The sequence below is a fragment of the Protopterus annectens genome, chromosome 9.part0, assembly GCF_019279795.1.
Source record: "Protopterus annectens isolate FY-2018-M chromosome 9.part0, PAN1.0, whole genome shotgun sequence".
Lineage (NCBI taxonomy): Eukaryota > Metazoa > Chordata > Ceratodontiformes > Protopteridae > Protopterus > Protopterus annectens.
The window spans coordinates 911,065,751-911,079,968 of NC_056743.1; the positions used below are offsets into that span (position 1 = coordinate 911,065,751).

The following is a 14,218-nucleotide window of genomic DNA, read 5'->3' on the forward strand; positions in this document are numbered from 1 at the left end:
TGGTACTGCATTTGTTGACATCATAGCAATGCTAATAGATTCTCCTTCTCAATGTAAGTTCTGTCTTGTCCACATAATATGCATAACAAAAATCGCAAAATGCTAGGTAAACTCCTCCAAGGCTATTACAGTCACACTGTATGTTGATCTTAACCTCAAAATTAATGGATTTTAACCATTGTACCCATCATGTATATATTTACATTGAGGGCATGCACCACATTTTTCATACCTTTGTTAGGCTTGTTTTGTTGGGATCTTGTATTCCCACCTCTAGTTTTTCCTTTCAAATTTAAGTTTCATTTATAAATAAATATTGGTTGATCACCTAAAATACTGTTACAATTGTCATCATATTTAATACATTTCCAATTATTTACTAACACTTGTTTAATGTGGTTGCTTCCTGTGCAGTACTTAATGAACATAGTAAGTTCATAATTATCTGACCCATGTCTCTCCTTGTGGTTAGTAATTATCATACAGGTGTCACTATGATTGGAAAGACTGGTACCTAATAGTGGAAAAAATAATTGGTCTTTTCTTTTATGCAAAACCTCACACTTGATTTCATCAAGCGTGGCTGATGGGTAGCCATTCTCCAAGAACATTTTCTGAAGATTATCTATTTCCATAAGGAACTGGTTGTCATCAAATGTTACCTGTTTTTTTGCTATTAAGTGAGTTTACTCAGTGGACATAGTGTCTACCTCACAAACTCACAAATATTCTTAATTTTGTCAAACTGTTTATCTCTGTCCCACATAACATTAGTAATGCTCTTCCAAATACTTTAGTGCTACAGTCTTGGAACAAATACCAGGTATAAGTCATTTGAAGAAAATGCATGTGATTTTAAACATGATTCTTCTAACTTATTGGCTGAATAAAAACAAAGAGTCTTACAGCTATGTGGAGGATACTATACTTTAATGAACTATCTGTGAATGATAGCCCAGTATATCTATGTGTAGCACTGCCACACAATAGCAATGTTAGCTAAACATTTCTCAATGCTCTGTGATCACACTACATGCCAGTATAAAGTCTGCAGCCTTCCACAAGTCTCTGCCAGTGTGTTATAGCCAATAAACCCCTGGTGACATTTTGTACACAGCTCAGCATGTTCCACCAAAGTATCTGTCCCCCCTTACACATACATATAATGCTAAATTATTACCACAACAACAGTAAATGCAAGCATTTGGTGACTGTTCTATGCCAGTCTGAGTTGTGAATGTGTCTACATCAAAACATGAGGCATACCTAAGGATATTTCTCTGTATTGCATATTATGGGACTTGTATAACTGCCATGTTTAGGGCAGAAACATTTCTGGAGATGATCATCAGACTGGTGTCCTGTGTATTTAAATTTGAGTATGGTGCTCACTTGGTGGCCAGTGTGGAATGAGCTTCATCTCCTGGGTCATACATACTCTGCACTTCAGAGTAATTTGCTGGCCATGGCAACTATATGACCTAAAAAGCAGGCCTATGCAATTGTGCTCCAACCTCTTGGAATCTGGCCTAGTATTCTTCCCTCTCTCTATTTCTCTTTGCTCATTCTATATCTCACGACATCTCATTTGTTAAGCTTCATTAACCTTCATATTTCCACACTTCTGGTACATTCTTATACTATTTTATTAAATGTTATATTCCCCTCACCTACTAGTTGTTTCCTATTTATCCTCAGTCTGTACCTTTTTCTCTTATTTATTTATTTATTTTTTTACTGCATCCTTTTTGTTTCATTTCATACATCCCTCTTCTTGGTCCATTTGTGTTTCTTTGTATTTTTGGAATAATCTGTATAATTCTCTGACTTTCCCAGCCACATTTGAAAACCAATCTATATATATATATATATATATATATATATATATATATATATATATATATATATTTTTTTTTTTTTTTACTTTGTTAAATTTTTTGTAAAACTACATTGCTTTTTTGATAGACTTAATGTTTCTACTTTCTTACATTGTAAGTGCTAGCTTTATTCTTAGGCACTGCCTCATCTTGATAAAAGATCATTTACATGGATTATAATTACTTAATTTTTGCATGACTGCTCTGTGAATCATTTTTTACTGTTAACCATTCGGGCATGGTTGGGGATGCTTTCCAGACACCACAAACCACAGTTCTGAAAGTCTCTCCTGTACTAAAGCTCAATTTGTGTTTCTTTTTTGTGGCTTGTGTTGCATCATTTTCATGTCTGACCAATGAATAACAAAAGTAATTACTTTTTTTGAGATATTTTCCTTTAATGAAGATGTCCCACTCCACTGATTCATATGTAGGTTTCCTAATATTATTCCTTACAAGTATGCCATTGTTTTCCATCTGCCTTTGTATTCCTTCTATCTTGCTTCTTGCTTCTTTATTAATGATGTGTCAGTACCTCTTACTATGAGTTGCCTTGCTCATTTCTAAGGTGATCCAGAGTGCTTCTTCACTTTATTGACTATTTACAAACTTTGTTGACTTAACAACTTCTGTTACATAGAGTGCGGTCACCCCTTTTTTCTTGTCAGTTCCACTTATACAGTTTACCCTACTATACCTCAGTATGCTATGAACCCCTTCACAGATTCTTCTTTTTCTGCTTTGCCTGATTAGATCATTTTTTATTTTTAATCTAGCCACTTACTTTGGTTTAGCACATCAATTACCAGTGGATTTATGTTGTTACTTCATACCATAGCTGCCAACATAACGGAAGCCCTACACAGCAAAATGCCACCATTGTTACTAAACACAATAATCAAAACAGCAGATTTAATAAAATGTAATGGTGACTTATTCAGCAGCAGAAAAATAGACAGTACATACCTTAGAAAACTGTTTAGAACCAGAAATGTTTATAAAATTATACCATGGTTGGCTTGATTATGTACAAGCAGACTCAGCTGGATTATCAGACCCAGTTGCTGGAGGAACTGTCTGGGAGTGTGTAGAAAGGACAAGGCAGTTATAGTCACACCCACCTTGGGGAAGGGACTGTAGGTGGTCCCCTACTGGTAATGAATAATTGCACTTGCTCTAGCAATTTCTTTGCAGTACTTTGCATCCTAAGAGTGATTGTAGAAATCACAAAGACTTTGGGGGAGGGGTCATGCCTCTCAACTGTCCCTGATTTTGACTCACATTTGTGATCTGTCCCTCTTAACCCCCCCTAAAACTGGTGACTTTTAGAGAAAATGTTGTTTGTCATTGTTAAAGAGCTAAAGAGAATACTTATAGACTTCTTTTACTTCAGAAAATGTACATTAATTCAAATTCTCTTATTCTGTCAGGGTCTCAAGTTAACAGTACTAATATTTTAAATGTGTCCTTGATTATGCTTGATTATTTCTGGATTTGTTCCTAATTCGTTGAGAGCTCTAGGGGGAGGGGGAGGTAGTGCTAACCCCATACATATGATGGCTCACCCCACACCTGACTCTTCCCTCAGAATGACTGGGGCATAGAGATTGGGAGGTGACTTGAAGATATTCTGGTGGGAAGTAAAAAATGACACTGTGGGTGTCTGCTTTCATCAGGTTTCAGTTTAAAAATGTGTCAATCTTAGCACATCCCCAATACAGACAACTGCTTACAAGCACTATTATACAGGACAGAGGTACAGAAATTTTATAAAAGGCATACATGCAATATTTTACATCTTAAAAATTAACTGTGGAAGTACGACTTTCTTTAGGAAAGTATCTTTTTTAAAATATGGTGTGACCCCCTTTCATCAGTTACTGCATTCATGACTGTAAAGGGAGGCCTTGCTGCCTTGTTTAGGAATATTGGAGAATATGAACTGAAATGTGGGATTCAGACCTATATCTGCTGATTCCTTTAACTTGCACCTCTAAATTCTAAAAGACTAGACTGAAATGGCTTTAGTCTAGGTGCAAATTTTACCAACATGTAACTGCTTACCATCGCTGGAAAACTCCTCTAAAAACAAGTTTACTTATGATTACTTTGATTCCACACAGGAATTTGTTCTTATAATATAAAAATGTTGTCTTCAAGGTACATCTCTTCTAACTTTTGTATTATACAATGGTCCCAGCATTTACATTTGAGGCTTCTTTATCTCCAATCTGGGGGTTTCCAGGTAGTGCACTTCAAATGATATAAAGAACCTACTCCACCCCTCCCGACATGCTGCACTTATTTGCCTCCCATTTTAGAAGTAGGCTCTTTACAGTTCCTTTATTGGGACAGTTCTATAACATCTGCAACCAGTCCATTAATCCTGTTACATAAATGCTTTAATGTGTTACTGTTGGCTTATATTTGTTTGTCACAAGTGAAGATAACTTTGGCTGTTAAAATAAAATAAGGAATTGCCCTTATTCTTACCTGTCTTTTCCCTCCCACTTTGGCCACGTCTCTTTAGACAACATCTTGTACCTTTTCAGAAACTGGTCATAGACTTGCCTATAGGCAAATCCTGCCCTCCGTACCCGCACATTTTCAAGGAGGCCGAGGTACTGCACCTGCTGATGGACAATGGCATCTGTAAAGATCGAAGGGGCTTTCCTGTCATTCGGTTTGATGCATCTAATTAGCAGTACAAAAAGATACGAAAAATTAAAACTAAATATGTTAAATATACTGTTACTATACAAAGACTACACAGTACCAAGATAAAGAGTTCATTCTGACTTTTGAAACCAAGTAAATACACATTCCTATTAGATATATGTCTATCTGAAAGTACATTTGTTTAAGGTACTCACCATAACAGTGCATCTTCGATGAACAGAGTCATGCAAAAGTATTATGACTAGTAGATTTCTATTTGACCAGGACCGTCACTGCCTAGCCTCATTTTTCAAACAGGTGAAGGACCCACTGCATGGAGATAAACCCTTTCTCCCACTGCTCCTTTACTAATATTAGATGGCAAGTGCCCCATATAGAAATAGCATTGGCTTATGCCAACATTGAGTCAATTATAACTAAAAAAAGTTATCATTATTACAATAACTCATAACTGTTTATAACAGACAGGTTACATGGAGGTGATAGCCAAATCCAAATCCTACAGTGAGGAGCATGGGAGTTGCACTTAAAAGGCAGAATACAACAAGCCCATCTCCTATAGATGGTCTAAGTAATGTTAACAGTTTAGACAGTAAGCAAGATTTAGGATTTGCAGACTGTTTATTTACCACACTTGCCATGCAAAAGTCTTGCTTTATTGAAGGAAGTTAATTCTTCAAGATGAGAATATGAAATTTCATTGTTAATAAACACGAGGAAAGAAAGACAAGATCCACACTGTCCTTGTATTTAGCGCTTTCATTTTTTTTTTGTTTCAAATTTCATTGTTAAAATTAATGTGCTTCAGCAAGATACGTCTGGTACTGGTTTTAACCTGCTGTTCTTTTTTCTTGCAGCCAAATGAAAGCTTGAAATAAATCTTTTTCCCTGATTGTGACTTGGCACTCACTATACTGCCTTCATGTTCAGCAGTTGTTGTAAGGTATGTCTAGGTCTAAGTGTAAATGGTAGGGGTATGGGGCTTGGGATACATTTCTGACAAAATTCTACTGCATAAACCTTAGAAATAATATGACCACCCCACTTGTGTGAGGGAATCTGCTGCTATTCATTGCAGTAAGAAAATATTGCCATATACGTTGATAGGATGGGACAACTGCTGAGACAGAAAGGGGATGACAGGATCACTTGGATGTAAGCTGGGATTTTTTTGTAACATCCGATTCTCACTTATCTTGTGTTTAGTTATTGCTGAGAGCCTTGCTCCTTTTGTAGTCTTTTGCAGTAAGTGTCTTTTGGGAGGTGGTAAATTCTTCAAATACTGAAAGATGATGCGTGCAATTTCTGGTTTGCTACTATCATTACATTTTCTTTCATATCTGCTTACTTAATTTATTTATTTTGTCATTTGACTACTGGGAAGCTGAGCTGAGAAGTGGACCATTTAGCTCTGACCTACATGAAACACAAAGCTATAAAACTTGCATATATCAAAGTTACATAGTCCCTTACACAGAATTCCACAGTTACAACTGAATTGCACAGAGTCAGCTTCTGACAATTTCAGTTTGAGTTATTACAGATTTCCAGAGTTTGCATAAAGCTATTGTGGTACCCGGAATGACAGCTGATTCAATACTTCATAAGAGTACAGGAGAAGGCATGATAATTCTCATGAGACCTGATACAATGACAGACCATGCACCATAGCTTTGGGTTGTAAATTGTGACCTGCAGATCACATATTGATTCATGGAAGATCTAAAAATTCAAAAAAACAAAACCATTAAATATACTAAAAAAGGTACACAACCTTAGTAATGGGGACTAACCCTAACCTTAATGCTGCCTCTTCCCTCAACACTAACCCTACACCTTACCTTCATAAACACCTTCCTATAACACTGTCACTATTCAGACAAATTTGAGGCTAGTGTTACAGGGCGTTTTATTGTTAATATCAGGACAGAAAATATTTTTCCTTTCCCGATATTATTCATTCGATTTTTTTCATTTTTGTGAGTGTTTTCAACTCGACATTAAATTAATTACATCATATACAACAGAACCATACACACACACACACACACACACACACACACACACACACACACACACACACACACACACACACACACACACACACGCACACACGGTGTCTCTGTATAAGTGGTAAGGAACAGTACTTGCAGAGTTTTAGGGTGGAAACAGCTATGGTGCAATAAACTATTAAGTGGTCTCAGTGCAGATATGGCAGAAAGGATATGCAGAGACAAGCAGCAGTGACTAACCTTGAGCTTTCTAAGTACATAATAATTGTCTGCAAGAGTTCACCTCAAAAAGAGATAAGGACTAAAGGAGTTACCTGTAAATCGTATGCCTAAGAATAGTACATTTACCAGTGTGCTGAGATTATTCATGGAGATTTACAGTGTGGTGAGGGTACTCTGCTAGGGACTGAACCAAAAACACAGATCCGAACATACATGTTGCACGCACTGAGTTTCAGTAAAATAATTAGTTGGGGCTCACTGTCTACACTTGATGCAGGAAAACAGCAATTTTATTATTTTATTTTTATTTATTTTACATTTGTTTATCGGGAAAGTCCGACTGGACACAGGTCCATTTTCAGCAGAGGCCCGAGGAGAAAAGCTCCACAATACAATACAATACATGAGAGAAGAAAAAAATAACGCATACTTATAGCAAACATACACAATATGTTAGAGATTAACAATTCTTACAGTAGACAATCATTCTGGTACATAATAACTTAAAACAGCATTTGTATCATTTTTATAGATATAAGTTTTGTCAAGTAAATACCAACGGGTTCACAAGCTTTCAGGTGAACTGTTTATACTTAGCTATACACAGAAACATTCTTTTAGTTTGGGTTAGCCTGGTGAGTGGCATGAACATAGCCAGTCGCTTAAATAGTGGGTTTTCAGGAGTTTTTTGAAATGAATAAAGGATGTGGTAGAAGTTATTTGGCTTGGTAGTGTGTTCCAGGTTTTAGCAATGATGCTGGCAAAGAGGGATTTACCAATATCATTTCTATGCTGGATGGACAGTTATGAGGTTCTGGTTACTAGATCTTAAGGCTCTAGAGGGAATGTGGGGCTGAAGTGCTGGGGTTTTCTCATTAAGGTAGTACAGTTTGCCTGCCATAGAGAGTTGATTGAGTAGAAGTATATGAGGCAACTCAAGCCAGTTAAGCTGCTTAAGGGATAGACATTGGTGAGACCTATGTGACGCTTCAGTAGCAAACTTAGCAGTCTTGCTGTAGCAAGATTCCATTTTATTTAGATTGGTTTGGTGGAGATTAGTCAAGATGGGAGAGGCATGGAGGAGGGTGGATAGAAGATGAGTCCTTGCGATGGTTGCCTTGGTGTGTTTAGTCACAAGCTGTTTGTTCCTGTAGAGGAGTCCAAGTTTTTTGTTAACTCTATTGATGGTTTGTGCTATGTGGATGTCGAACCTCAGGTTATTGTATATTTCTAAATCTAGCAGTCTAGTGTGTGTGATTGGACTAATTTGAATGTTTTCTTTAGAGTAGATGGTGAAATAACTATTTAGGGGAGGAGATCTGCCTGGGCTGAAAATAATTAGTTTGTTTTTTTTGGGATTAAGAAGTTTGATGCTAGTGAACCAAATTTCGGCTAGGGTGAAGTTATTTTGGGTTAGGGTTTGTAGTTCACTTAGGGTGGGGGCAGCACATATAAGAGTGGTGTCATCTGCGTATTGTATTACTGAGGCAGTGGGTGAGGATGAAGAGATCTTGTTAGTAAATAGAGAGAACAGCAAAGGGCCAAGGATGGATCCTTGAGGGACTCCTATGGTAATTGGTAACAGGGGGAACAGTTGTCCTTGCCATAGGACTGCTTGCTGACAGCCAGATAAGTAGCTGTTGAACCATGATATAGAGGGGGGGACTTATATTTGGGGTAGATAGAGTTTCAAGAAGCATACTGTGATTTACCATGTCAAAGGCTTTTGATAAGTCTAAGAGTATGGAAGAAACAAATAGACTCTTGTTTCTATGGTGGTTAACTACATTGATGAATGATAGTAATGCTGTGGTGGTGCTATGGGAAGGTCTAAAGCCATGTTGGGATATGGAGATTAGGTTGTTATTTTGGAGGTACTGCATTAGTTGATTATGAACAACTCTTTATAATATTTTGGATATAGGTGATAGGATTGCTATTGGGCGATAGTTGGTGAGCTCTAAGTTACCTCATTTGTGCAGTGGAATAATATGTGATGTTTTCCATGAGGTGGGAACTTTGCATTCTAATAGAGATCTATTTATGAGAATAGAGATAGGACAGGCTATAGCTTTGGCTGATATCTGAAGGAAGTCTGCTGGTAGCATATCAGCTGCTAGAGTGGTTGGTTTAAGTTTCCTAAGGAGTTTAGAAATTGTCTTGGTGGACACGGAGTGAAAGTGAAAACTGGCTTTATTGTTTTATACATTGGGATGGGTTGGTGCAGTTATTGGTGTGGGGCTGCTAATGCTATTTTGGGCATTAGCAAAGGTCTGAACTGTTTCGATAAAGAATTTGTTAAATGGAGTGGAAATGTTTTCATGGTTATTTGGTAGCCCAGGGGCTGGAATAGTGGACTTTCCTGGGTATAGTATGCCATTTATTGTGGTCGAGAATTTTTGGGGATTATGACCATATTTTTCTTGCATATTTTTATAGTAGCTTGATTTGTCTAGTTTGATTTGTTTTTTGGCTTTGTTAGGAAGCTTGAGATAGTTTTGTCTCAAAGTAGTCAGTGGTGCAGCGGTTAACGTTGTCGCCTCACAGCAAGAGGTTCTCTGGTTCGATTCTCGGCTGGGGTGCCTTCTGTGTGGAGTTTGCATGTTCTCCCTGTGTTCGCGTGGGTTTCCTCTGGGTACTCCGGTTTCCTGCCACATTCCAAAGACATGCATCTGGAGCATTTCTCCCCAGGCCTCCACTGAAAATAGGCTCTGTGGAACCTAGTCAGACTTTCCCGGTCAACAAATGTTAAATAAATAAATAATAAATAAATAGTGGTTTTGTTTTTTTTTATATTGAATCCAGGCCTTGTCCCTTTCTTTCATTATAGTTTTAGTATCCTTTCTTAGCCATCAGACATAGTTAGTTTAATTATAATGGTTCTGGGGATGCATGATGAGTTAAGATTTTTATGAAGGTTGTGTTAAAGTACTCAATGGCTTTGTCTAGAGATAGTTGTTTTAGGGGAGTCCAGTTGCAGCTTTTTAGTGCATTGAAGAAGTCAGTAGCTATAAAGGTCTTTTTGCTTCAAACTACTCTGAGGATAGGTTGGCTGATGGTTCGGGATCTGTTCCTAATTAGGTAGGTTGGATGATGGTCACTTAGGGCATCTGGAAGACAGCCAGATTGCTGTGCAAGAGTGGGGTCAGATACCAGGATCCAGTCTAAGATGGACTGGCGTTTGGATGTTCTGTCAATTCTAGTGGGGGTGGTTATAGTTTGTTTAAACCTGTGGAGGTTAATAAAGGCAGAGGGATTATGACTGGAGCAGTTAAGCCAGTCAATATTGAATTCCCCTAATAGCATGGTTTCATGTGGTAGGGAGCTGGAGATCCAATTAAGCAGGCTTTCTATTACAGTGATGTTATTGCCTGGTGGGATATAGCCACCTGCAATAATTATGTGTTTGTTGGAATTTATTTTTAATTTGGCAAGGATTAGTTTTACATCTTTGACTTCTTGGTTATTGTAATATAGTTGTTCTACGGTGAGATGATTTTGGAATAATATTGCAACACCTCTGCCGGGTGGCCATGGTGGTGCAGCAATTACCATTGCTGCCTCATAGCAAGAGATTCTCTGGTTCAATTCTCGGCTGGGGTGCCTTCTGTGCGGAGTCTGCATGTCCACCCTGTGGTCACGTGAGTTTCCTCCAGGTAATCCAGTTTCCTCCCACATCCCAAAGACATGCTATAGGTGGATTGGACACTCCAAATTGGCCCTAGGTGTGAGTGTGTGCATGTGTGTGCCTTCTGTGGAAGATTGGGCACCAGGCTGGCACCTTGGCACTGTAAAACTCCACTGCCAATCATGAGTGGATGGGTGATCTGCTGTGGCGACCCCTAACTGGGAAAAGCCAAAAGAAGAAGATTGCAACACCTCTGCCCTTTTTCTCTAATCTTTCTCTTCGGATAATATTATAACCAGGGGCAGTAATCTCATTATCATGGTGTTGTGGTTTGAGCCATGTTTCAGTTAGCACAGTGATATCTGGTTTGTAATGAGCTAGTAGGGCATGAAGGTCCTCTATTTTGTTAAGTATACTTCTTGCATTAATGTTTAAGAAGAGGAGAGCTGAGGTAGGTCTGTGGTATAGGAGATGGAGCTGATTTGAGTTTGCAATTAATTAATTATTAATGCAAGTTGCAGTAGTCACTGTATAATAACATAAAAGAGTATGGAGGAATCTGGTTAGATCACTTAGATACTGCATTCAGAGTAGTAAATTAAAAGTTTAAGAATGCCAGATCATACCTGAATAAAATGGTATGGGAAGAAAGCATTAAACAGTTAGCTTTTACTTTAGACAGCTATAAACAAAAGCAAGCTAAACACTTACTGAACTGTAAAATCATGTTACATATGTTAATAAATATGACAAACTCAAGATATGCATCCAAGAATGGTATACTATATTAAATTTACAAGCAACACTTAGACAAAAATAAGCTTCTGTGCCTGCATCTGTACTGTGCAGTTTGAATAATAGATCAGTCACTAACATAAGGATGGCGCAGTGATACAGTGGTAGCATTGTCACCTCACAGCAAGAGGTTCCCTGGTTCGATTCTCAGCTGGGGTGCCTTCTGTGCAGTGTCTGCATGTCCTCCATGCATTCGTGTGGGTTTCCTCTGGGTGCTCCAGTTTTCTCCCATGTTTGAAAAGACATGCATCTGGAGCATTTGTCCCCAGGCCTCCACTGAAAATTGGCTTTGTTCCAAGTCGGACTTTCCCGGTTAACAAATGGGACATAAATAAATAAATAAGCAAACTAATGAGTGGTCTTCATGGCAAGATTTCAGTATTCTCTGTTACCAACACCAGGACACAGGTAGTTAGCTGTCAGTGCAAACAGTAAATAATTCTTAACACATGGAACTCATCTAGGAACACAGCAACAAGGATATAAGTCCAAAGGGTATCAAAGATTCTGTATTTGAAATGCAACAAGGAGCAAGGATCTAAGTAGACTAGTGATACCAAAAAAGGCTAATATCCTATGATACATAAAAAGAACATCTTCCCTTAGCAGTGTGCTGGAATAAGACAGTTGTATTAATAGGAGCATTGAAAATACTAGCATTAACATAATTTTAGAAAGGCAGAGTCATAGGATCATAGGAAGTTATTAGGCTATTGGCCCTGAGGCCCTTATAAACCTAGCCAAAAGTTTGGTCCACGTTTAGACAAGTCAGCACCCAATGCCCCTGTCCAGCAGGGACAGGGGTGGAATCCCAAGGGTGTATTTTCTGTTTCCCATCCAGTTATCCAGGTTGCACTTAAAAAGGGGTAAAGAGGTACTCTGCTTGACATGGAGAGGGAGTCTATTCCACAGATGGGGGAGTCTCTGGGACACAAATCTGTCCCGCTAACAAATCCTGTTGATGTTACAGACCAGGTTGAGGCTGTGCATGTGGGTTACTCGAGTTGAGCTTGACTTGCAGATATGCAGCAGTCCCATCAAGGCAGGATCCGTGATCACCTTGTATGCCAGACAGAGGTCATGTCTGAGGAGTCTGTATGAAACTGAGTAGAGGGATAGGGCTTTTAGCCTCTCTGTGTATGGTAGATGTTTGAGGCCTTGGATTCTTCTGGTGAGGAACCTCTGTGGTCTCTCCAGCTGCTGTATGTACTTTGCGAGGTACGTGCTGAAAGGGGCGTTGTACTCAGTAACAGGCCTTATAAGGGAAGAATAAAGGGATGTTATGACCTCCTTGTCCCTGGATGAGATACCCTTACTTATGAGGTGGGCCATGTAGAAGGATTTCTGTACAACGGAAGCAACATGGTAGTCAAAAGTCAGGTTGCTCTCAACCTGGGTGCCCAAATCCTTCACCACTAATTGCGTGTTTAGGACATTGTTATTAATGTGATAATTTATGGGGACATCACTCTCCCCAAAGGGTATGATGATGCAATTTTTGGTATTCAGCTTGAGACCATGTTTCTGGCACCAGTCATTTGTCTGAGTGAGACCCTTTTGAAGGATGTCCACATCACTAGGGGAATTGATGACAGCACCCAGCTTGCACTGTTTTTTGCCTGTGCCTCAGAAAAGTATATCCCAAATAACAGAGGCCTTAAGACCAAACCCTGGAGTACGCCACTTGTTACAGGTCTACTGCTTGAGGTAGCTTCCCATATTTTGACTAAGTGGGTTCTATAAGTGAGCCAGTTTGCTACCCATCTGGTAACATACAGATTAATGCCTAGTTGAGAGAGTTTATCTATTATGCCCAGGTGAGAAATAGTGTCAAAGGCTTTGGCCAGGTCAAGGTAGGTGGTGTGCACCGTCTTCCCCCTCATCCATGGCATTGATGACTGTCTCAAAGAAGCCAACCAGATTTAACAAACATGACCTCCCCTTGATGAAGTCAAACTGTGTGGAATCGAGAGTTTGGAGGTTGCCAATGTCCTTGTTAATGAGGTCCATTATAATCCATTCCATGGCCTTGCAGATCAGGCTAGTTAGGCTGATGGGTCTATAATTTCCCGGATCAGTGGGCACTCCACCTTTGTGCAAAGAGATGACAGTGGCTGTCCTCCACTCAGCTGGGATGAAGCCAGTACTCAGGCTTTGGTTGAATAGGGCACCTAATGGTGCTGCACATTCCTGCCTGAGTTCACACAGGATGCAACCTGGGATGTTACTGGGTCCCATGGAGGCAGTATTTTTTGCCTTTGAGACAGCAGTGATGACCTGCTCCCTAGATATAAGGGGGAAGGGGGCAGGTACTTGGGATGTCCTGAGTTACTGATGGGGGGATATAGGGGTGAAGTTTTCACTGACTCTATCAGCCAACAAGTTTGCTATATCTACGGCATTTGTATATGTGGTGTCCTTGACCACCAGTTCTGAACAGATCTGGGTGCTTCCTTTGAGGTTGTGGACATATGTGAAGAAGGCCTTAAGATTGTCTCTAGTATATGTGGTCAATTTGGACTCTAAATTTGCTTTGGAGGATTTTTACTAGTGTTCTTATTTGCTTGTTCATGCTAAGGAGACATTGCTTCCAATTGGCCACCTGCTCCTTATTGGTCTTGGACAGCAATTTTTTCCTTTTCTTATAGAGTTTATTTATTGCATATGTTCACCAGACAGGTTTACTCTTCCTTGCAGAGGATGATTTAGTTCTGTCGGGTATTCCTGATTCCATGCATCTATATAAATGCTTGAATAGTGCTTTGGTGTAGTTTTGGATATTGGTGCCAGTTCCTACAGAGGGGGAGGGGCTGTGACGCTTTTTTTTACCATCCCTCAGGAGGCTGTAATCAGCTTTGGAGAAGTTTTTATGTCTGACCCTAGCTAGAGGGGGGGGGGGGTTGGGGGAGATGGTGACTTTGAAAGTGATCACTTTATGGTTGGATCTTACCAGGGAGGATGATACTGTAAGGATGCTGCAGTAGTTACTCGTGCTGGTTAATACC

At 39.3% G+C, this 14,218-nt stretch overlaps 1 protein-coding gene across 1 annotated transcript in view; it reads right to left on the reverse strand.

Moving 5' to 3' along the window:
- Positions 1 to 14,218, reverse strand: part of LOC122811661 (unconventional myosin-Ib-like) — a 1,027,360-nt gene that overhangs the window by 310,655 nt on the left and 702,487 nt on the right. The window contains exon 18 of the mRNA XM_044083653.1: positions 4,371 to 4,571. Within this exon, the coding sequence (XP_043939588.1) occupies positions 4,371 to 4,571 (201 nt within the window). The remainder of the gene's footprint in view (positions 1 to 4,370; positions 4,572 to 14,218) is intronic.